At 32.1% G+C, this 25,818-nt stretch overlaps 2 protein-coding genes across 8 annotated transcripts in view; both read right to left on the bottom strand.

The window, feature by feature from the left end:
* The window catches only part of KaiR1D (Kainate-type ionotropic glutamate receptor subunit 1D), a 429,757-nt gene that overhangs the window by 148,747 nt on the left and 255,192 nt on the right, over window positions 1-25,818 (bottom strand). The window lies entirely within an intron of this gene.
* Window positions 1,497-3,952, bottom strand: LOC147910257 (uncharacterized). The gene is made up of 2 exons (XM_087404745.1): window positions 2,660-3,952; window positions 1,497-2,600 (listed from the first exon to the last, which is right to left on the bottom strand). Exons 1-2 carry the CDS (start codon window positions 2,710-2,712, stop codon window positions 2,051-2,053), a joined length of 603 nt encoding a protein of 200 aa, XP_087260871.1. The 5' UTR covers window positions 2,713-3,952; the 3' UTR covers window positions 1,497-2,050.

Consider the following 25,818-nt stretch of genomic DNA (forward strand, 5'->3'; position numbering starts at 1 on the left):
AAAATACATAGCGCTACGCTGCGCTGCGCCGAATTACTGTGTGTGTATATACGTGCCCTAGAAAAATATTTGTTAATCCCACGATGCAGATTTCGTTAACCGACGCAAATCCCTCATTCGCTTTCGGAAAATCCTCTCTTTCATTATGGAGATCGTCGCACGCACGAGGGATAGAACGCGTTTATTTTTCCGTTTTGTTTTTCCTAAGCTTTGTACTCTACGCATATGTTATTCAGACTGCATTGGACATCCATAAGAATTACCAGAAAGAGAGGAAGAGAGAAAGAGAGAGAGAGAGAGAGAGAGAGAGATTGTCAATTCATACACAATAAAATATATGTATGCAAGGGCAAAATGTATTGTGATACTTTTGTCTTTGTCATCGCTTAATATTTCTGTCAATCAAATGGATTTAAAATATTGAATTCAAACGATAAATTTATTATACATTTTACAAAGTGTATCAAATTTTTTAACAATATATCTTTTTTAATTATTGAAAATAGCGTCAAATGTAAAAAATTAAATGTTACAGATGTAACATACGATTATATTTGTCATGATTTCCATTTCACATGATTATTTAGTATTTACTATTATGTATTATTTCGATTATATTATTATTATTATTCAAATTATTCAATCATGTTTCCCATCATCTGGCTATCACTATGATAGCGCGCGCGTAATCAATTGTAACTACCTATCTTAAATTACGTGTATATTGAATGTTGTGTGAAACAATAATACGGGCAATAATTTACGCTGCAATAAGTTTCAACCACGGCAAAATCGCTAAAAGCAATTTGCAGCTTCGACTGCAATACGTTTAATTAACCGGAAGATATCGATGATATCAGTGTAACATTCAAAATTGGAGTAAATGCTAAACTTGCATCATTTCTAATATATATATAATTATTCTAAAAAAACGATTTCTAAAAAGATTTATTAACAAAATAAAATTATTTATTTGATTATTTATTTGTTGATTCAGATTAATTTAGCGCAGTATTTCTGATTGCAATATGTAAGATTTTAATTCAATAATTTTAATGATTAAATTCTGCATCTTTATAGTAATTAAAAAATTTGCAAAGGTCAATTTATATAACTGAAATTAAATTTATAGAAATATTGATGTGATGAATGAATTATGCACAATTTTTCTTGAGCTACGTTATTGATAAGTACAAATATCAAAAATGCAATATACAATATGTGTTATCATTATGTCATATAATATTACAAAAATTTACACATTAGTAGATATACTAGGCGGGTTCTAAGCCATGGGGCTAGAGGGGAATGCGGGGTGCGGGGAAATATTTGTAGGCGCGGGGAATACCTAACGCGGGGGAAAGAGGGTGAAAGGTCTAATCTCCTACACAATAGGGCTCCTACACAATAGGGCTCCTTTTTTTGTTATCAAAATTAGACCATGTTTTTCTTTAAAAATGCATTGATAATAAAGGTTTGAATTTGACCATGACATATTTTTCTTTTCTTTGAAAATGTATCGATAATAAAGGCTTGCATGTTAGAGAAAGATAGAGCGCGCGTGCTACGAGTGAAGAAAGGATGGAAGAATTAATAGAGTACGAGTTTTTTTTGTATGATACAGTTTTTCAATTTTTATGGTTTTTCCTGGCGCGTCGAGGCAAAGGATGGGAAGTAAAAGATAATACACATGAAATAAGGCGAACAAAAATGTTTTATTTACATCTTATTACATCGGTTTTCGTACTTATTAAAAACTAAAGCTAATAGTTCGCAATCGATGAGCTGATGTCCATTGAAGATGTCACTATCACATATAATGTTCTCAGATGCGATGTTGGAGAATCGCTTATAATAAAGGCTTGCATGTTAGAGAAAGATAGAGCGCGCGTGCTATGAGTGAAGAAAGGATGGAAGAATTAATAGAGTACGAGTTTCTTTTGTATGATACAGTTTTTGCAATTTTTATGGTTTTTCCTGGCGCGTCGAGGCAAAGGATGGGAAGTAAAAGACAATACACATGAAATAAGGCGAACAAAAAATGTTTTATTTACATCTTATTACATCGGTTTTCGTACTTATTAAAAACTAAAGCTAATAGTTCGCAATCAATGAGCTGATGTCCATTGAAGATGTCGCTATCACATATAATGTTCTCAGATGCGATGTTGGAGAATCGTGTATACTTGGTATCTACCGTATCGACGAGTCGAGCTAATCGTTCGAACGTTACATCGATACACCCGTTAAAGTCAAACATACGGCGTAGCGTCGTTTCGGTCATCATAATGCGTATGGATGAAGAATCGAGACGTACGACCGTAGTATAGTTCAGCATGAAAACACTGACGGTTAGCGGTTCAACGCTTGTAAAATTATTCTTGTATTCGTTTCGAAACAGCTTGTAAATATTTCCTCGCTGCTCGTAGAGGCTCTTCCACGTTTCGAGAGACAGCGATAGTTCGTGTCCGCGATGATCTCCAAGGGCGATCTCCACGTAACTCGGTGGACCAACGTTGATTCCAATTTCCAAAAATTTGTAGCCCGTATTCGTCAGATCGTAACGTCTGCTCAGTAAACGCACCGCACGATGCTCCGTACTGTGTACATACATAATGTTAAAAAACGTTTCTTTTGTGCATAGAACGTTGAAACTTACATGTTATATTCCTTCTTCACATCGTACGATGCACTGCTCTCTTTAGCATACATTTTTTCAGCCGTTCGTACAAGCGGGTATCGTAAACTGATTGCATCCGTGTAAATGGTAATACTTCTGGAATCGATAAGAGAAGACAGGTCCTCCCCCCTCTTTCCAAGAATTTCGAATATGTTGCAACACGTTTTATCAAGTCTTTCTACGTATTTTCTTTGTCACGAATTTATACATACGTTTATACATACGTTTATACACACGTACATACGTACATACGTTTATACATACGTTTATACACACATACGTACGTTTATACATACGTTTATACACACGTACATACGTACATACGTAAATACGTACATACATTTATACATACGTTTATACATACGTTTATATATACGTTTATACATACGTTTATACATACGTTTATACATACGTTTATACATACATTTATACATACGTACATACGTTTATACATACGTTTATACATACGTACATATGTTTATACATACGTTTATACATACGTTTATACATACGTTTATACATACGTACATACGTTTATATATATGTTTATACACACATACATACGTTTATACATACGTTTATACATACGTACATACGTTTATATATATGTTTATACACACATACATACGTTTATACATACGTTTATACACGTACATACGTACATACGTTTATACATACGTACATACGTTTATACATACGTACGTTTATACATACGTTTATACGCACATACGTACGTTTATACATACGTTTATACATACGTTTATACATTACAAAGGAAGGGAAAAGAAATACATAATAAATACATTAACGTATTTTTATTTAAAAAATTCTTTTGCAACCACCAGTTATATATTTTCAATACATTTTGTAACGCGCAATTCTTAACATGTTGTCCACATCGTATAATATTAGTAACGTCTAGATTAGATAAAGATTCCATGTGTTCTGTCGTAAACTGCATCCAGGGTCTCAATGTACATGCGTTCTCGCTCATCATCCAGAAGCAAGTTCCGCAGCCACGTTCGTTTCTCGCGTCCCTTGACATACACGACAGCATCAATAAATTTTTATTTCATCAATTAAGTAAAAAAATCCTATATTCGATCAAAGCTGATCTTATTTCCTAAATATTTCGGTTTGAATTTATATACATACGTACATAGACAATTCTATAAGCCACGCAATAAAGTCCTTTTCAATCTTGAAACGCAATCATGGATGGAACTACAGTGGTATTATAAAATTATGTATTACAATTTTGTGTTCATACATGTTCCCGAACGATATTCATTAGTTGTTGATCACGATTCATTAGTTGTTGATCAAACGGATGTTCACTTATTTATAATCATTGGCGACAAGTATTGCTGAAGTCGGCACGCTTGATTTATGCGAAACTGCAAAATTGTGTTTCTACGTATCCAACAGAGTAATCTTACCGCAAAACATGTTGAGATTCATCGATTTTCCGTAGAAAAAAATTTTTATATTACACTTATGCAAAATCGTATCTAACGTGGTCACAACTGCCGTACATCGACGTTTCACCGAGAAGAATTTATGCACTTTCATCTGTTAAACTTAAATTATCAACCGAAAAATGCTTTACTATTGTATCGTGTACCCACTAACACATGTTGATAGTATTAATGAACTACAATCAAAACATTTATGACAATTATCAAACAGATATTAAATCATCGTCGAATGTCTATCGAATCACTGTCAAAAACATCTTTCAAATTAATGTCAAACATCTATCGAACCTTTATTGAATGTCTATCGCACCACTTTTAATCCTAACTATACACACTGAGTTCCCAGAAACCTCAACTTCAATTTCTAAATCGAGATCTTTTCGTATTTCTTTTCTTTTTCTTTGAACCAACAGTCGTCGAACGGTACCGCCATGTATCGTGTTCAACGAATAGAACCATATCAACGTCGACAAGATGTCCGAAATTGACCCGAGTATGATTAAACATCGCGTCACGCGTATGTAAAACGTATGCACGTACGTACGTACTACACATAGCGTACATTCTTCATTTTAAGGACTTACAAAATTAGCAGAAATATGACAGTGGTCTGTCAGACTGACGTAATTTTTTTTATATTTTTTAACATTACAGTTCAAAGTTAAATAACTGACACACTAATATCAATGGAGTAATATATTACAAACATCTGGATTTTAATCGAGTCACTTTCAATGCAAATTTCCTTTCACAAAGATTTGTGAATTAATTTTCACGCTGCGGGCCTTGTACAGATTTTCTTTATTATTAGGTATTTATATTTTCTCAGCTATATATTTTAGTATTTTTATTATTATTATTATTATTATTAAATCCTCACTTCTAACAAGCTATGCTTTAATAACGTTTATTATTTCCAAATCTGTGCAGTTCTGAATATTTTTGTTAAATCATACAGTGTCATCTTAAAATATATTAGATATCATATTAGATTTATTATTGTACATAAATGCTGCTTTATTATGTATATTTTATATTATTAATATTTTAACTGTTTTATACGATTTTAGACATTTTGCTCATTGGATAACTAAAAAAGATATTGAAAAAATTGTAAAATGGTAGAGGACTCAGTTTTTTATAGAAATAACACTATATGATTAATAGGGTGTTATTTCAGTTTTATAACCTGTATATGTACATATACATACATATACACATATATAGGGTGTTCTGAAATTCGAATCAAAGTATTATATAGCAAGAAAGATCTCGAAAAATTAAGTTAAAAAGTTATTTGTAAATTTTTATTTTAAGCAGAAATTTTTGAAATATCAGGATTCAAATATAACGAGTTACAGCTTATATTTAGATGATCACTTGAATTAGTGAGTGCGCTGAAATATACGCTTACTTACTCTATAATACATATTACCGCATTTGCAACTCATCGGTAGGTAGCCCCCTAAGCATAGTCTGTAATTAACCATATTTAAACCTTTATTATTACAAAAATTACTGTTAAAAATAAATAATTACAAGTAACTTTTTCACTTAATCTTTCGAGAACTTTCTTGCTGTAGTACGTAGGCTGCTGGCAAAGTTTCTGCAAACAATATGAAAAAAAAACATGTAAAATTCGGTAAATGGCTTTATTGTTTTTAGTAGTATTGTTTTTAGAAGTATTCGCCTTTAAGATCAACATTTTTGCATACGCTCGAACCAATTTTCAAAGCATTTTTTTCACTCTGAGACTGTAACCTCAGAAATCAGTGTACAAAATGTTTCAACAGCTGCTTCAGGCACTGGCGACTCAAATCGCTCACCACGCATCTTCTTTTTAATGTTTGGGAACAAAAAGAAATCATAGGTGATAAATAAGGTGAATACGAACAATAAGTCATCAATGCGACATTTTTATTGGATAAAAAATCAACAGTTTGACGTGCTGTGTGACAGCTGGCATTGTCATGATGAAGGATGATGTGATGATTTCGGTTTGTTCTACGCAATTCATTTATGATTTCTGACAAACAAATTGTTGTATACTTATCTGTATTTACAGCCCTTCGATCCTCTAAAATCACGATTGCCACATGCCGGTATAACTGAAGAAACAAGCAACCATTTGCTTGGCAGCACTGCGTGAACAAACAACTTTGGTTGGTTTCGATTTATTTTGAAATACCCCCAACAGTGGATTGTTGTTTACTTTCGGGCTCATACGAATCCATAGATTCATGTTTCGTTCCCAGTAACGATATTGTAGACCAAATTTGATCGACCTCGGTTGAATTTCTTGAGCATTTCTTTGCTCCATTTAACACGAGCCTGTTTTTGAGCTTCGGTCAAATTGTGTGGGATCCAACGATTGCAAAGTTTCCGTACGCTCATGCAAGTGATCATGCAAAATCGTATGTATTGCTCATGTCAATGCCTAAGGATGCCTGAATCTCGCAGTATGTTATATGCCGGTCTCGCTCAATCATTTCACGCACAGCATCAACATTAATGGCAACAACAGACGTGGATGGACGACCTTCACGGAATTCGTTACAAAGAAAGGTTCACGCTGGAATTCGGCAAACCAATTTTAAACAGTCCTTGGATGGTGTTTCATCCCCAAAAGCCAAATGAAGTCGATCAATGCATTGTTTCAGAGTTAGATTATATTTGTAAAAAATCATTGCCCGAAAATTTTTACGCGAAATTTCCATTTTCTCACAAAAGTAACTCCTTTTAAAATACTATGCAAACAAAACTAGTTGGCTTGGGTACAAACTGTCAACTGAATTATAAGTTAAAAACGTCTAATTTTACGGATGTGATAGTAGCAGAACATTGGCGCCACTGGAAGTATTAGATTGCAGAAACTTTTCCAGCAGTCTACATATTCTGATTCGCGACACCCTGTATAACTGTATGTACATTAAATTAATTTTTATACGGTTACATGCACATACAATATTATTTATCTATTATATTAAAATAATAAATAAATAATATCATAATATTAGGTGTAGTAAAAAGAAATCCATTATTTTCCCAATAGATGGCTTTAGTAATCTGTATCACGCGGGTGATACTCCGAAACAATGCATTGATCGACTTCATTTGGCTTTTGGGGATGAAACACCATCCAAGGACTGTTTAAAATTGGTTTGCCGAATTCCAGCGTGAACCTTTCTTTGTAACGAATTCCGTGAAGGTCGTCCATCCACGTCTGTTGTTGCCATTAATGTTGATGCTGTGCGTGAAATGATTGAGCGAGACCGGCATATAACATACTGCGAGATTCAGGCATCCTTAGGCATTGACATGAGCAATACATACGATTTTGCATGATCACTTGCATGAGCGTACGGAAACTTTGCAATCGTTGGATCCCACACAATTTGACCGAAGCTCAAAAACAGGCTCGTGTTAAATGGAGCAAAGAAATGCTCAAGAAATTCAACCGAGGTCGATCAAATTTGGTCTACAATATCGTTACTGGGAACGAAACATGAATCTATGGATTCGTATGAGCCCGAAAGTAAACAACAATCCACTGTTGGGGGTATTTCAAAATAAATCGAAACCAACCAAAGTTGTTTGTTCACGCAGTGCTGCCAAGCAAATGGTTGCTTGTTTCTTCAGTTATACCGGCATGTGGCAATCGTGATTTTAGAGGATCGAAGGGCTGTAAATACAGATAAGTATACAACAATTTGTTTGTCAGAAATCATAAATGAATTGCGTAGAACAAACCGAAATCATCACATCATCCTTCATCATGACAATGCCAGCTGTCACACAGCACGTCAAACTGTTGATTTTTTATCCAATAAAAATGTCGCATTGATGACTTATTGTTCGTATTCACCTTATTTATCACCTATGATTTCTTTTTGTTCCCAAACATTAAAAAGAAGATGCGTGGTGAGCGATTTGAGTCGCCAGTGCCTGAAGCAGCTGTTGAAACATTTTGTACACTGATTTCTGAGGTTACAGTCTCAGAGTGAAAAAAATGCTTTGAAAATTGGTTCGAGCGTATGCAAAAATGTTGATCTTAAAGGCGAATACTTCTAAAAACAATACTACTAAAAACAATAAAGCCATTTACCGAATTTTACATGTTTTTTTTTCATATTGTTTGCAGAAACTTTGCCAGCAGCCTACGTACTACAGCAAGAAAGTTCTCGAAAGATTAAGTGAAAAAGTTACTTGTAATTATTTATTTTTAACAGTAATTTTTGTAATAATAAAGGTTTAAATATGGTTAATTACAGACTATGCTTAGGGGGCTACCTACCGATGAGTTGCAAATGCGGTAATATGTATTATAGAGTAAGTAAGCGTATATTTCAGCGCACTCACTAATTCAAGTGATCATCTAAATATAAGCTGTAACTCGTTATATTTGAATCCTGATATTTCAAAAATTTCTGCTTAAAATAAAAATTTACAAATAACTTTTTAACTTAATTTTTCGAGATCTTTCTTGCTATATAATACTTTGATTCGAATTTCAGAACACCCTATATATGTGTATATGTATGTATATGTACATATACAGGTTATAAAACTGAAATAACACCCTATTAATCATATAGTGTTATTTCTATAAAAAACTGAGTCCTCTACCATTTTACAATTTTTTCAATATCTTTTTTAGTTATCCAATGAGCAAAATGTCTAAAATCGTATAAAACAGTTAAAATATTAATAATATAAAATATACATAATAAAGCAGCATTTATGTACAATAATAAATCTAATATGATATCTAATATATTTTAAGATGACACTGTATGATTTAACAAAAATATTCAGAACTGCACAGATTTGGAAATAATAAACGTTATTAAAGCATAGCTTGTTAGAAGTGAGGATTTAATAATAATAATAATAATAATAAAAATACTAAAATATATAGCTGAGAAAATATAAATACCTAATAATAAAGAAAATCTGTACAAGGCCCGCAGCGTGAAAATTAATTCACAAATCTTTGTGAAAGGAAATTTGCATTGAAAGTGACTCGATTAAAATCCAGATGTTTGTAATATATTACTCCATTGATATTAGTGTGTCAGTTATTTAACTTTGAACTGTAATGTTAAAAAATATAAAAAAAATTACGTCAGTCTGACAGACCACTGTCATATTTCTGCTAATTTTGTAAGTCCTTAAAATGAAGAATGTACGCTATGTGTAGTACGTACGTACGTGCATACGTTTTACATACGCGTGACGCGATGTTTAATCATACTCGGGTCAATTTCGGACATCTTGTCGACGTTGATATGGTTCTATTCGTTGAACACGATACATGGCGGTACCGTTCGACGACTGTTGGTTCAAAGAAAAAGAAAAGAAATACGAAAAGATCTCGATTTAGAAATTGAAGTTGAGGTTTCTGGGAACTCAGTGTGTATAGTTAGGATTAAAAGTGGTGCGATAGACATTCAATAAAGGTTCGATAGATGTTTGACATTAATTTGAAAGATGTTTTTGACAGTGATTCGATAGACATTCGACGATGATTTAATATCTGTTTGATAATTGTCATAAATGTTTTGATTGTAGTTCATTAATACTATCAACATGTGTTAGTGGGTACACGATACAATAGTAAAGCATTTTTCGGTTGATAATTTAAGTTTAACAGATGAAAGTGCATAAATTCTTCTCGGTGAAACGTCGATGTACGGCAGTTGTGACCACGTTAGATACGATTTTGCATAAGTGTAATATAAAAATTTTTTTCTACGGAAAATCGATGAATCTCAACATGTTTTGCGGTAAGATTACTCTGTTGGATACGTAGAAACACAATTTTGCAGTTTCGCATAAATCAAGCGTGCCGACTTCAGCAATACTTGTCGCCAATGATTATAAATAAGTGAACATCCGTTTGATCAACAACTAATGAATCGTGATCAACAACTAATGAATATCGTTCGGGAACATGTATGAACACAAAATTGTAATACATAATTTTATAATACCACTGTAGTTCCATCCATGATTGCGTTTCAAGATTGAAAAGGACTTTATTGCGTGGCTTATAGAATTGTCTATGTACGTATGTATATAAATTCAAACCGAAATATTTAGGAAATAAGATCAGCTTTGATCGAATATAGGATTTTTTTACTTAATTGATGAAATAAAAATTTATTGATGCTGTCGTGTATGTCAAGGGACGCGAGAAACGAACGTGGCTGCGGAACTTGCTTCTGGATGATGAGCGAGAACGCATGTACATTGAGACCCTGGATGCAGTTTACGACAGAACACATGGAATCTTTATCTAATCTAGACGTTACTAATATTATACGATGTGGACAACATGTTAAGAATTGCGCGTTACAAAATGTATTGAAAATATATAACTGGTGGTTGCAAAAGAATTTTTTAAATAAAAATACGTTAATGTATTTATTATGTATTTCTTTTCCCTTCCTTTGTAATGTATAAACGTATGTATAAACGTATGTATAAACGTACGTATGTGCGTATAAACGTATGTATAAACGTACGTATGTATAAACGTATGTACGTATGTATAAACGTATGTACGTATGTACGTGTATAAACGTATGTATAAACGTATGTATGTGTGTATAAACATATATATAAACGTATGTACGTATGTATAAACGTATGTATAAACGTATGTATGTGTGTATAAACATATATATAAACGTATGTACGTATGTATAAACGTATGTATAAACGTATGTATAAACGTATGTATAAACATATGTACGTATGTATAAACGTATGTATAAACGTATGTACGTATGTATAAATGTATGTATAAACGTATGTATAAACGTATGTATAAACGTATGTATAAACGTATATATAAACGTATGTATAAACGTATGTATAAATGTATGTACGTATTTACGTATGTACGTATGTACGTGTGTATAAACGTATGTATAAACGTACGTATGTGTGTATAAACGTATGTATAAACGTATGTACGTATGTACGTGTGTATAAACGTATGTATAAACGTATGTATAAATTCGTGACAAAGAAAATACGTAGAAAGACTTGATAAAACGTGTTGCAACATATTCGAAATTCTTGGAAAGAGGGGGGAGGACCTGTCTTCTCTTATCGATTCCAGAAGTATTACCATTTATACGGATGCAATCAGTTTACGATACCCGCTTGTACGAACGGCTGAAAAAATGTATGCTAAAGAGAGCAGTGCATCGTACGATGTGAAGAAGGAATATAACATGTAAGTTTCAACGTTCTATGCACAAAAGAAACGTTTTTTAACATTATGTATGTACACAGTACGGAGCATCGTGCGGTGCGTTTACTGAGCAGACGTTACGATCTGACGAATACGGGCTACAAATTTTTGGAAATTGGAATCAACGTTGGTCCACCGAGTTACGTGGAGATCGCCCTTGGAGATCATCGCGGACACGAACTATCGCTATCTCTCGAAACGTGGAAGAGCCTCTACGAGCAGCGAGGAAATATTTACAAGCTGTTTCGAAACGAATACAAGAATAATTTTACAAGCGTTGAACCGCTAACCGTCAGTGTTTTCATGCTGAACTATACTACGGTCGTACGTCTCGATTCTTCATCCATACGCATTATGATGACCGAAACGACGCTACGCCGTATGTTTGACTTTAACGGGTGTATCGATGTAACGTTCGAACGATTAGCTCGACTCGTCGATACGGTAGATACCAAGTATACACGATTCTCCAACATCGCATCTGAGAACATTATATGTGATAGCGACATCTTCAATGGACATCAGCTCATTGATTGCGAACTATTAGCTTTAGTTTTTAATAAGTACGAAAACCGATGTAATAAGATGTAAATAAAACATTTTTTGTTCGCCTTATTTCATGTGTATTGTCTTTTACTTCCCATCCTTTGCCTCGACGCGCCAGGAAAAACCATAAAAATTGCAAAAACTGTATCATACAAAAGAAACTCGTACTCTATTAATTCTTCCATCCTTTCTTCACTCATAGCACGCGCGCTCTATCTTTCTCTAACATGCAAGCCTTTATTATAAGCGATTCTCCAACATCGCATCTGAGAACATTATATGTGATAGTGACATCTTCAATGGACATCAGCTCATCGATTGCGAACTATTAGCTTTAGTTTTTAATAAGTACGAAAACCGATGTAATAAGATGTAAATAAAACATTTTTGTTCGCCTTATTTCATGTGTATTATCTTTTACTTCCCATCCTTTGCCTCGACGCGCCAGGAAAAACCATAAAAATTGAAAAACTGTATCATACAAAAAAAACTCGTACTCTATTAATTCTTCCATCCTTTCTTCACTCGTAGCACGCGCGCTCTATCTTTCTCTAACATGCAAGCCTTTATTATCGATACATTTTCAAAGAAAAGAAAAATATGTCATGGTCAAATTCAAACCTTTATTATCAATGCATTTTTAAAGAAAAACATGGTCTAATTTTGATAACAAAAAAAGGAGCCCTATTGTGTAGGAGCCCTATTGTGTAGGAGATTAGACCTTTCACCCTCTTTCCCCCGCGTTAGGTATTCCCCGCGCCTACAAATATTTCCCCGCACCCCGCATTCCCCTCTAGCCCCATGGCTTAGAACCCGCCTAGTATATCTACTCACATTTATGTGAAAATATTATTATGGAAATATACATTATAAAATATACATTATTAATTTTCTATTCAATAGATATATTTACATAATTATGTAAAAAAAGTATTAATTTTGTAAAAAGAAGCGCTCAATTTTATATATTTCCACTATAATTGTACAATTTTTATACATATTTAATAATTTTACATGCTTTTTTACAATGTATATAATACATACAAATAGACTAATCAACATTTCTATATATTCACACATAAATTTTATTAAAATGTTTTTAATTTTTTCTAATCTTTTTAATGTTTTTAATCTTTTTAAAGGATTTATTTTGCGCTTATTTTGCTTCTATGTTATTCTTGGCGTAATATTCAAAATTATTCGAGGTCTCATCACCAGTTTAGTCCGCGAATTAATTTAATAGGACAGCAAAGGCTGGCATTATAGTGCATGAACTCTTGCGTTATGCATGCTCGCAGCACGTAGTACACCATTTATCTACTTATCCACTCGCTATGAACTGTTCCTAGAATTACTGACTCGCGATAGTTAACTGGGAGAACGGCAAGCCATTTCGCAAAACGTTTTGCTGCTTTCGGTCTGCGCCCATGAGACCTTTCTAACGAGCGAATGTTACAGCGATGACGTAACGCATAGATAGACAGAGCGACAGTTTACACGTGCAACGATAACTTATTCTCTTTCCGCATAATTTATAAGGCTCGCAGTCACCGACTTCCTTCGAGAGCAACGTGGACCGATACGTCGTAGATTCTCCCATCGCATGCATCTACGAATTTCCGATATATCGGCAAACCTGTGACATAACGCCCTTTTGCAGATCGGTTGTAAAGCTAGAACTCTATACGCTCCGTTTCCGATGGCACGCAATCTCCATCAATTTATATCCTGCAGCCTGTTGCAATACAATAAAATAAAATTGGGTAGCGCGAATGCGGTTGGCGCGTGTTTTAATTTTCGATATTAAACTGATACTTTTAAAATGGATTATTCAATATTATCCATTAAATAAAAATTGGATAAAAGTTCTTTGTAGGAAAGTCTGTCGATAGTTCCGATCAGATTATTTACAAAATATCAGGCCATATTTATGGAATACCAGGAGAAATGTGAAAAAAAATGATGGAAGATAATATAAAATTACGTAAAATACTAAATTTAAAACGAGCTTATACTTTATTATATTAACGTTTATTATATTTACATTTCGTTTTGTTAAAAATTTTCTAAGTTAGCAGGAAGTTACTTTATATTAAAAAAAAATATTAAGAATTTTTTGCAACTGATTCGAAGTGCATATTTCAAATCAAAACTTGTTAACACATATTGTATAAAAATTAAACTGTCATATCTACATCTGTGAATACAAACAAAAGTTAGTGTTTTTGTTAAATCTTTCCTTTATAGTAATTTGTAACTTATTGTTATATCTTGTCAATCTTTGTGCTATATGGTAAACTATTTATTGGTTATTAGGAGACGCTGTAGAATAATTTATTAAATAACTGTTTAAGTAGTTTTGTAGGCTTATTTTAAAACTTAAACTTGTATAGCGAATTTACTTACAATAACCTAACGAATCGTTGTTCCTTTTTATGTTTTCATTGTTCCCGAATCTTCGGATATCTTCAATCTCATCATTTTTCCGACATCTTGAAAAATATCATGGCTATTATATCGCGTATTTCATATTCTTCCTTATTGGGGATCGTAAAAGAGAAAATACATTCACCTTGGGATATCATAAAGTAATATTGACACATCTCAAAGAAAGGAAACAGTTTTTCAAATTGTTTAACAAGAAAAACTGATTCTTATCGATATTATGTGAGATAATAAATTAAAATAAACCATTCTCTCTCTCTCTCTCTCTCTCTCTCTCTCTCTCTCTCTCTTTCTCTCTCTTTCTCTAATTGTTGCATAACATTGTTATTTGCAATTGATATGTAAAAAAAAATATATATATATATATATATATAGTATTTTTATATAAAAATATAATTAAAGTAATCTGATTAATCTAATTCATTAATCTAATCCAAGTAATTAAATTAATCTAATTCATAATTTAAAAATTAAGAAAATTTCAAGCTTTTACTGAACTGGATTATACCATCATTGTAGAAAATCCTTCGTATTAAAATGTCATTTGCATCAAGAAAAAATCAACTCCAGATTGTATGAAAAATAAATTTTTGCAGTATATAGGATATTCAGTATATCATTAAAAAAGACACATCCAAGGAGTGCGTTTTAATACTTAATTAGAAGTGCAGTCATTTAGTCGCAATATGCAAGGATGCGATAAATGAGGGTGTAAGCAGAGTAGAAGCGAGCGCTCGAATAGTCGACATTGGCGCCGTTCAGAGATGCGCACAGAATTTTAATGAACTCTTTGCCTTTGTGCGCTAAGCTCCTTTCACCGGAAACCATCCCGTAGGACCGCGCAGGCATGAAATTTTTATGAAAACACGGATCATTCGTCTCGCGTCTCGTCTTCCCATCTCTGCGCGACCATTTGTCCTATCGTAACGACAGCGTTTTCCTGACGCTTTAACGAGAACTTGGACTATTTTTTTTTTCCCATGTAATCGTTCGCGACGCGTAATAGAATAGCGTTTAAACGGGATCCTACATGTACATACTGAGTCATCTCGGACTCTCGATGTCGATCGATCCGTCCATCTGGCGCAACGCCGAAGCGGTGCACCAATTTTAAATGAAAAATTGGACAAAGTAGAAAACTTACTACGAACAAGGAACTTAGAACAAGCATTTGGTAGAACTACTCGGAAATTTAATAAAAACCTCAATGTACGTTAAAATGACAAGCTTTGTTGAATACTAAATTTAAAGTTTACTAAAATTATATTTACGTTATCTATCGTTACATAAAAAATTGAAATATTTTACAATTTCTGTCTATCCAGGTCATCATACATTCGCACTAAACAGAAAAAGAGACATAAACGTTGTGACTAATAAAATGGAAGTTTTATTATTTTTCCTAATGGTTTTCGCGTTACGAGAAATGGAATATGCAATATGTTTTTCTATTTGTCTCACACACGGCTTGTGAACATTTACAATCACAATTAAAATTCAATTTATTATTCGTTGTTTTCAAATCATGTTCTAATTTATTACGGTATTGCATTAATTAATTTATTTATTTGTTAATAATGTCTGTTCGCTTTACGCTAGTGTAGTGATGGGTAATTTTCGTCTATTGGTTTTCTCTGCATCGCCTACATTGCTTCTACACAACATCGCGTAACGCGACTAAATCCCCGTCACAATGCCGAAATTGCCGCATCGCGGCTATAGGATTTCCTATTTTATTTTCCGTTTCGTACAAGTCCCTTTTGTTTAACGTTTCATGACGACACGATGCGATGCAGTGCAGCGCGATGTCTCTTCTCTCCTCTTCTATTTTCAAATGGATTTTGCATAAGAACGGGACGCGCCTCGTCTCGCGTGCAGTAAAGCGTGCATAAGTACTTTCTTTCGTAGCAGATATTCATGGGGGGGTCGTAGCAACTGTGCCATCGGAAAACATTCGTAACGGTTTCCATTCGCGAATCTCTCGCGATTACACTATCCATCTCCCTCTTCTCTCAAGAAGCTCGTTTCTTTTCTGCGTACGATCCGCTTGGATGACGAAGAAAAGAATGCGAAATGATGCACGATGCTTTCCGAGGGGGAACTGAGAGGAAGCGATAGTTGGATTGAAGGGTCCTGAGGATCTATGAAGGAAAGGACAATGTTGGGCGTTATTGTGAGGAAAAATATCTTTCGATTCAAGATCTGACAGTACAACTGTGATATTGCATAAATGATGAATGAGGCAATAAATGCCATGCACGATGTATACGTGAAATATATTGATACATATGTGATAACTATTTTTTAAATGGATTAAAAAGCAATACAGGAGGAGGGTATTAATCTCGAAAAATCCTTGTTCTATGTCACAGTTAGATTTAATTATGCTACAAATTAATAACGCTGTAAATTATTACAAATGCGCACTTTTGAAATGCGGTTTGTTGCAAAAGATCATTTGTGCTCATATTAAGAATCCTAAATCCTAGTTTTACACACACACACACACACACACACACACACTCTCTCTCTCTCTCTCTCTCTCTCTCTCTCTCTCTCACACACATTCTCTCTCTCTCTGTCTTTTTTTTTTAATTAATAAACATTAAAAAGTTTTTTCCAATATACAAATGATATAAATACAATTGGAATTAATGCATTTTCATCACGACAATGCAGCAGATAAGAACTTGGATTTCCATTTAATCCAAACTGTACTTACTACCTGTGTACATCGAATAAAAATCGATTAATCCTGAAATATTGTAATGTACTGTAACCTTTTTCCTTTTTTCCCTGAGATTTATTATCCCAATAAGTTAATCGACCCGATGACATAAAAATTTTTATATTTATTATTAAATTTTTTATTAATTTAAAAAAAACTAAGGTATTTGAAGTTGGGATTTAGGATTAATATAAACACGAAGGACTAATTTTTGCAATAACCAGTATTTCAAAAGCACGGTCTCACTTCTAGTAGTTCTCTGCTGCTAAGATTGTTCTCTGCTGCTTTAAGAGTAATAATCATTAATACATTCTGCTGTTTGTGTTTGTCAATTGTGGCTCAAAGTTATAATTCTATCTCTGGCTCGTAGCCCTTCATCTTATTGTTTTTATATATAATTCTATCGTTTATATATATGTGTGTGTGTGTGTGTGTGTGTGTGTGCATTTTTTTACTATATATTTTCTACCTTATATGTATAAAATTTATTATTATATAATTTGTATAAAATTTACTAGTAAACGGCACAATAATTTCAAAATTTGCCATGAATATAAAAGTTTGAAGAACTAACGAGAAGTTTTCAAATTTCGCGTTTTTACTATTTTTTTTTGCTTTAATGAAAAAAAACAACTACAGACTAACAAGTTCTCGCTTTACACACACGCATCAGTGTGAGTGTGTAAAGATTTTTTGTTTACGCGTAGCGATGAACAGAGCGTCAGGATTTCCAGGATTCTGCGCATTTACGTAATCCTTACCTGTCTACTACGGAGTTGCACATTTCTGTCACCGCGTTAAAAGCAAGATCCATATAAAACACATTCATACATTCGACCACTGCGCGCTAGTGTAACTAATGCACGTGGAAAATAGGAGGATAATTACACGGTACGCTTTTATGTTCACATTCGCATCGAATTCGCAGCAAATATTTAAAAGTTATTAGCTAAAATAAAATTGTTCACATTATTTAAGTTATAGTATTCACTGTTCTATTAAAATGTATAACTATCAGATAATTTTTGATAATTAGATCAAGGACATTTTTAAAAATAGTATTGCAAATTACGTATTGCATTAGTATTATTAAAATTATTACTAACAATATTCTGAATATTTTAAATCAACTCTTATTCTTTTCAATGATTAATTTAAAAAGGAATAATAATAATAATATGATAGTTTAAATAATTTCGTTTTAATAATTTTTATATTTTAAAAATTACAATTCTACGAATAATTTGAAGAATTTTATTTTTGCAGTTCAAAGAACTTTTGAAAATCAATAATTAATTCGAAATCTTCAAATTCATATTTGAAAAACTAAATCTTTAAATGAAAATTTTAAAAATATTTTAAAGTCTGAAAATTGGCAGAATGAAATATTTTGGATAAAAAGTGGATTCAGAACTTGGCATTAAACAATTTAAGCACATTAAGATCTACGCACTTGAAAAATTTTACTAACAGCAAATTTAAAGTTTTAGTGTCCCAGAATGTAAAAATTTAAAGGTAATTAAAGTTTAACACTCATACTAAGGAACTGTAAATTCAACTTTTCTGGAAGCCACAGATTTAAATATTCAAGAATCCACGAATATATATTCTAACTCCTGGTAGAGTAACTTTATTAATGAAAACCAAGAAAACTTCCTAACAGTACAACATGCCATGTTCGGTTTAATATATTCTCGCAACACGTAGACTTTATAAGCTAGGCATTAGTCGAAGAATGGCGAAATGGTGCGAACGTGGTACTGTTCGAGTTTGTAGAGAAGTTCCTTGTAGTCACATCCGGTATTTTGTACACCACTTTTCGACTCCAGTTGTACCTCAGATACTTTCACAGAAAAGTCGAGGTTCCGCGAATTTTTATTATATCGCTACATATTATCAAATCCTTTTTAATTCTAAATAATTCCTTTTTTATATAAAGATGATGAAGAAAATAATAAAAAAATGTCTTTTTATTCATTTACAAGTTTGATAGTTCTTCAAATTTAAAAAAATGTTTATTTTTTGTATCATTTAATTAAAAATTTTACAGAAAAAAATGTAAATTTAATCAATTATTTATGATTTTATTTATTCAACAATCATATTTATATAACACATTGTTACATTAAAGATTTTTGTATATTTTATAAATCATTGAAAAATATTAAGACGGCTCTAGACAATACGGAGAATGTATATGTCAACATTAGGAAATATTATACACATACACAAGACATGTATAATTAATTAATTATCCACATGAATGTAGGCCAATATTTAGCAAATGTGCGCAAAGTTGGTGTACATTGTACCTCATCTAGAGCCTTTAAAGAATGAATATTTAAAACTCGCGTTTAACTTCTTGTACATGATGTACAGTAAATGTTGCACTTGTTCGGCTCTTTTATTTCACATTAAATGATAAAGGTCGCGCATAAAGGTGAGAGATGGAAGCAACGTTATATGAAGCGACACAGACAGAAAACGTTGAATTTCGGGGATGGACGGTGTATACACGGTATACGGCAATCTAGATTTGAATATGCATGAGGATCAAGGCGTATGGCATAGCTTGTGCCTTCGGTTTATCGTGACTCGAGATACATTGCAAAGCCATCTCGATGACAAAACAAACAGCATATCGAGGATTATAAAATTCGCAGAGAATATACGAAATTCTCGGAAAAATATTTCTCTCGAAAATAACAGAAGACAAATTCCATCATCATACTAACAATGTAATGTATATAGATAAATATACGCGGATAATAAATTTGATTGAACACTGAAAAATAATATTATAAATTTGCGAAAAAAATAAACTCATATTTTAATTAATTTAAGTTGATTTGATAAAGATTTTAAAATTGTATTGTATTGTATTATATATTTTTTAATGCAAAATTTTTTTAAAAATTACTCATTTTTATCAAATATTTTTACTGTTATTTCAACATTATATTTTTCATGGCAAGCATAAATTCGATACAATATTAAAAGTAATCGGCCTTCAGTATGTTAAAATAACTCATTAGCTTTTTATTCTATTAAACCCAGTATTTATTATATCATATTTATAGAAATATTTTTACGAAACGTTCTTGATATCATTTTTTGCAACAAAGAATTGAATATTCTATTGATAAAAGCTCTCGTAACTTCGCTATGACCGAAACATGTCGAAATGATTTTTTGTGTGCGAGAGAAGAGATAAAATTCCCTAAAAACTTGTTCAAAATACTTTCCTATCGTATAAATAGAACGGAACAATTATCGTCAGTTAATGTTAGTCCATAAGCACTCGCGAAAATGCATCGTATGCATTAACTGGAAGATCCAGCAGCTCTTGCGCCGTACATAGCAACGTCTACTTACTACTGTGATCCCCCACATGCACCCGCGTATTTTTGCAAAGTGTACTTTACGAGAATAAAAGTATCTTCTATACATGACGTCGCGTAATACGCGCTAAATCTTCGCGCGCGCGTCGTGAAACTTTATACGCGTGATACGTGCAAAGCTTTATTGTGATTCAGTTGCTCTTTTTATTTATGAAATGCAATTTTCGAGATACTGCTATTTAAATACAATAGTTTGGATTATAGCCGTGCACATATATTCATATGTAGGTACTTGTTACATAAATTCAGAGTTTACAAACTCATACGTATTCATATGTAAATGTAAATTCCAAACTATTAACTTTTAAGTCTCAACTTTCGACTGTCAGTTCTGAACCTTTAACAGACATTTCTCAGTTTATATCGTTGTACCCAATAATCACAAATGAATAATTTTAAAAAATTCATTACATATTTTTTTTTACTTCTGTTTAATAAATAATGATTGGCAATAAAAAAAAAGGACACTAAATTTTGAAACCATTATCATCCGTTTTTTTTTTAAATTAGTAAAACCGCACCGAATCTCTATATCTCTGTTCGCAATCACAAAAAGGTGAGAGCGCAAAAAGTGTGGGCGGCCGCGCGAAATTTTCTCGAGTTTATCGCGCGTTAATAAAATGATAACACGTGACCACGTGCTTTTACGTGGAATAGTTGCACGTTTTATGATCTCATTGCCGGTCCAGCACTCCTATATTCGTACTATGGACATCCTAAGAACGTGAACCGAACGACGTTCTTAGCCGCGGAAATTGCATTTGCTATTTGCCCAGCTGCGATGCGCGCGCGTTTTTGTTGGTATCCTAACGCTGCAAAGCGGCAAAATTCGGCCGGCACGTCTAATAAGTAGCGTGCAATAAGAGGATGACGTATAGCCGCATTACAAATGTCCCGCGCCGACTGCCTGGTTTCCAGCAAGATACAGAATGGTGTATCGCGGCGCACTAATTGCAGGCTTTATGCTCTGCATATATGCATCCTAATTGGAAATGTAGTTCCTGAGTGCCTCATTAATGACGTATGCATTTCGACGGACTTTTTCCGCATCGTTTGTAGGTGAAACGATAAATTATAAATGATGAAGTTGCACTGTTATTTCAATCGAACGATACAAATTGTTGGAGATTGCGAGGTTGTCAATCGTATTTACATATTATACAAACTAACGGATATATACTAACTGTATGTAGATACACACGCTTTTAACGCTTATGTCATTTATCGTCATTACGCATGATCACTAATCGCTTTATATTATCGATGCTGAAGCGAAAATATTATATGCATATTGAATGCCTTGTTGTACAGTAACTCGTGTTAATAGCAAATAATTTAATATGCACGGAACATACAGTTTTAATAAAAAAAAAACTTCATTGTTACTTTTATTGACAGATATGAATGAAGACTTTAATTAATGATACTTCGCGCGGAATATCTTTATTAAAAAAACTTCTAGACGTTCAGAATAAAACTTCTAGACGTTCTTCTATAGCTTTTGACTCGCTTATTTGCTTTCTTAATCCCAGTTAATCATGAGCATTATTCATCCCTAGGTGACGTCTTCGTCCGTAAGAAAGTTGTAAATGAAGATCGATCAGCTATTTGCATCGTTATACTCGTAATTTCTGAATATGTATAAAATGATTAGTATAGTAAATGAAAATCTTAGGGACACAATATCACAAAAGACAGTCGATTTAAATTTTCGAATAAAAGCAGTTCAGAAGCGATCAGAAATTTAATGTAATTTAAATTTAAATGAGAGAAGGTATTAATTATCTTGTATATTTGCATGATCACTTATTTGTGCAATAAAATATATTTCAGTGAAACACATGTGATACGCATGCTTTGTATTATACATTATATAAAGAGATATATAGGTATATTACATTGAACGTAAAGTCTTTTTCGGAACGGAATATCTCGACAGAAAGAAGAGTCTTATATAAACGTATGCGAAGCAGGAACAATGTAAATATGGCGCGAAAGCCTTGTCAGAATAATCCAGTTTTATAATGTACTTTATTATGCGGAAACGGACTGACGTCCGTAGGGACGGATTGTATATACATGTATTGTTATACGAAACACGCATATGTACAAACAAGTGGACTGCCTTCTCTTTATTACCGCGTCTTTACATCTTTTTTAAATGTTAATTTTAGAAGAAGGCAATTAAGAGTGCCATCGCGTCAGCTTCCAGTTTTTTTCTATTCCGATTAAACGCTAGGAATATTAATTCTGTTTCGAATTGTATTCGCATGAAATGAAATTATCGGTATATTGATATTGCGCGTATTTTAAGCGTACGATTTTACAATTTTCCGCGATTGTCTGTACGTGTCCCTCTTTTTTCTTTTTTTATTGGAAAATGCTGAACGTAATAAAATGAAACTCGTAAGTCATGCGAATAATTTCGACGTTTGAAAACTCTCTTTAATACATCAGAATATATTTTTATTATGCATTAAAATATACTTTGCTAATGAATTCAATTACCTAATTAAAACAGTCGTGATGAATTTGAAATTCATTGGAAATTTCGCGAAAGGATCATTTTATTAACTGAGAATTATGAAAGAACGTAAAAAGTTGTATTTATAACGATACACTCATTTATAGATATGTATTTGTCAAAAAATGTCAGATCGAAAGAATTATAAAATACAATAGTATAATATATATAACACCCAAAAAAATTAATTAAACAGAGCTACTCAGTTCTCCGAGGATGTCTTTAGGATATCCTTTGAAGAACTATATTGTGTAGTAATTAATATTAAAAAATTGGTTTAAAATAAATAGTAATTTTAACAAATTTTTTTCTTCTATTTTCACCAGAAACACAATTTTCTTTTGGTTTCTTTTATTCTTTTTTCCCTTCTTTCTCTTTTTCTCAATCTTTCTTTTTTTCTTTCTCAATATTTTCGTTTGTTGTAATGTTGTAACAATTTTTCGTAACATTAACAAATTACATACTATATACAATAAAACTTGCTATGTTATAGTAATTAAATTATACAAATTTAAATAACATAGGTCTATTCTAGATGTACTGAATTCAAATTATTTAATTCCATAAAAAATTAAAATTAAAATTAAAATTAAAAAGAACCCGTTATGTGCGTGCGCTAAAACACGATCATAAGTTTTTACAATGTTCTAAGATGCTTATTAGCATCAGTAGATATTATTAAACCGTCAACTTATTTTGTAATTACTTATAGTAAATACTTATGTAACTCTATAGCTTCAGTTTAGGACTGTTTCGAGATCGACAAATATCGGTGCGCAGTTTACATCAACTGAAAGTTGTAAAAGTTCATACAAAAATATTATTAAACAAGCTTCAATATGGTGCTCTTCGCATGTGTTATGATCGCAAACATTATGCTTTTTATCAGACTAGAAAAAGTAGATGTTTTTTCTAATTCCTCTCCATCAAATATTGTTTTTAATGTCATCTATCAAAGAAGTAACTGTAAAAAATATTGTAATATTTCATTGTACATTAATTTAAATACAATATTAGAAAATTATTAAAAAATTCATAGTTATAATTCTTTTTAATAAAATAGATTTAATGTAAGATATTTAATATATATAAAAATACATTGCATTTATCTGATAAATTTTTTATATGAAATTTTCAATTAGATTTTTCTCTCCAAAACTAGTCGATTTATCAAACAATAGTGTATTTAAAAAGAAAGTTTTATTTCTGAGATATTCACTTATTTTATTAATAATTTTGCAAATACATCCGAGATATTATATTATAAATTACTTACAGAAAAATATTGAAGAAATTATTAAAAAATATTGAAATTAAAATTGTTTTTTTTTATATCGCTCCCTTATTTCAAAAGAAATACAACCAATAAAAAAACGTGATTTTCAAATTATTATCACAAATGTCATAAATAAAACATTTTATCAAAACTGAAATAATCTAATTTTATAAAAAATCATCAAGTTGTCAACAACATGAAATATAATTATAAAATCTTCAAAATAATCACAAAAAATAATTTTTTAAGAGCTGTAAAATGAAAATGACATTTAATCATTAAAAATATATTTTTTGCCGACATTGTTTGATTAGTTAATAATTTTTTCTCAAATTCAAAATACTTCTTCCTTTTTTTCTGAAAAAATATTTAGAGTTATGTCACTTTTAAAGTAAGAGAGTAATATGCCCCATGCAATCCCATGCATAAATAAAACAACACGTGAAATGCGACATTTTACTCAATATAATACCAGAAAATATACACGAAAACAGTTTCGCAAAAACGAAAAATACGCGTGGTACATATTGCTTTGCGTATCAAGTTTGCAAAAATCACTATTTGATGCGAGTGCATTTAGCAGCGGAAAAATAAAGCTGCGATTCGATGAATAACTAGAATACTCTACATCAATTGGCTTGAACACATTTTTTCAAAACATGCTTTAATGGCGCGTTTTCAAAATAATCATTAACGTTACGGATGCGACATCCTAAAATGTTCAGCAAATAATAAGGGAATTGTTCGTTACCGGAATAAATTATAACGACAAGCCGTACAAAACGACCATGCAACATTTAAATCCATGCCATTGGGTATACGTTGTCACCTGGTCGCGTAAACAATTCTTTGGAATGCCATTATATATTCGCGCGCCGGAATCGTAATGAAACAAATACTGCCTGGCGTATGTAGTTCATTCCCTTACACTTGCGAAAGCTCAATGGAGCACGGTGGTAGTTTCCGGAGCGGTAAATAATCCCACAGCAGGCTGAGCCGAGGAACCGAAAGCTAACAATAATTGGCAGTAAAATGAGTTATCCGGTATTTATTCTTCGATTATTTAATGTATTTTCGATATTCCTAACTGAATATTGTCTAATTCTAATTAATATTTTTAAATAGAACTTACATAATTAATAATCCTAAAAGCCTATATACACATAATACATATTAAATATTAATTATTATTTATAACAATAAGTGTACTTACTAATGAAAACTAATACAGTTTAATAATACATTAAACATTTATGCTTTATTTATCGATATTATTTATTTTTACTATAGAACTTATAACTATAGAACTTATAATATTATTAACATGACTACCTATTATATTATTAATAAAATTGCTATGCCACAAATCTGGCAATGAATCGAAGCTTTATCCTCTCTGTACTCAATAATTTTCGAAATATGAATATCGGATTTCGATATTTCTTTACATTCCGATACTCATTTTTCAAATGTCTA

Source organism: Acromyrmex echinatior, chromosome 3 (genome assembly GCF_024713525.1).
Source record: "Acromyrmex echinatior isolate Ae372 chromosome 3, ASM2471352v2, whole genome shotgun sequence".
NCBI lineage: Eukaryota > Metazoa > Arthropoda > Insecta > Hymenoptera > Formicidae > Acromyrmex > Acromyrmex echinatior.

What these genes read in the sequence shown, in the direction of transcription:
- LOC147910257 (XM_087404745.1), bottom strand. Translation starts at nt 2,712, where the DNA reads ATGTATGCTAAAGAGAGCAGTGCATCGTACGATGTGAAGAAGGAATAT. An exon ending in GTGAAGAAGGAATATAACAT is followed by an intron (nt 2,601 to 2,659) that starts GTAAGTTTCAAC and finishes GTATGTACACAG; the next exon opens with TACGGAGCATCGTGCGGTGC.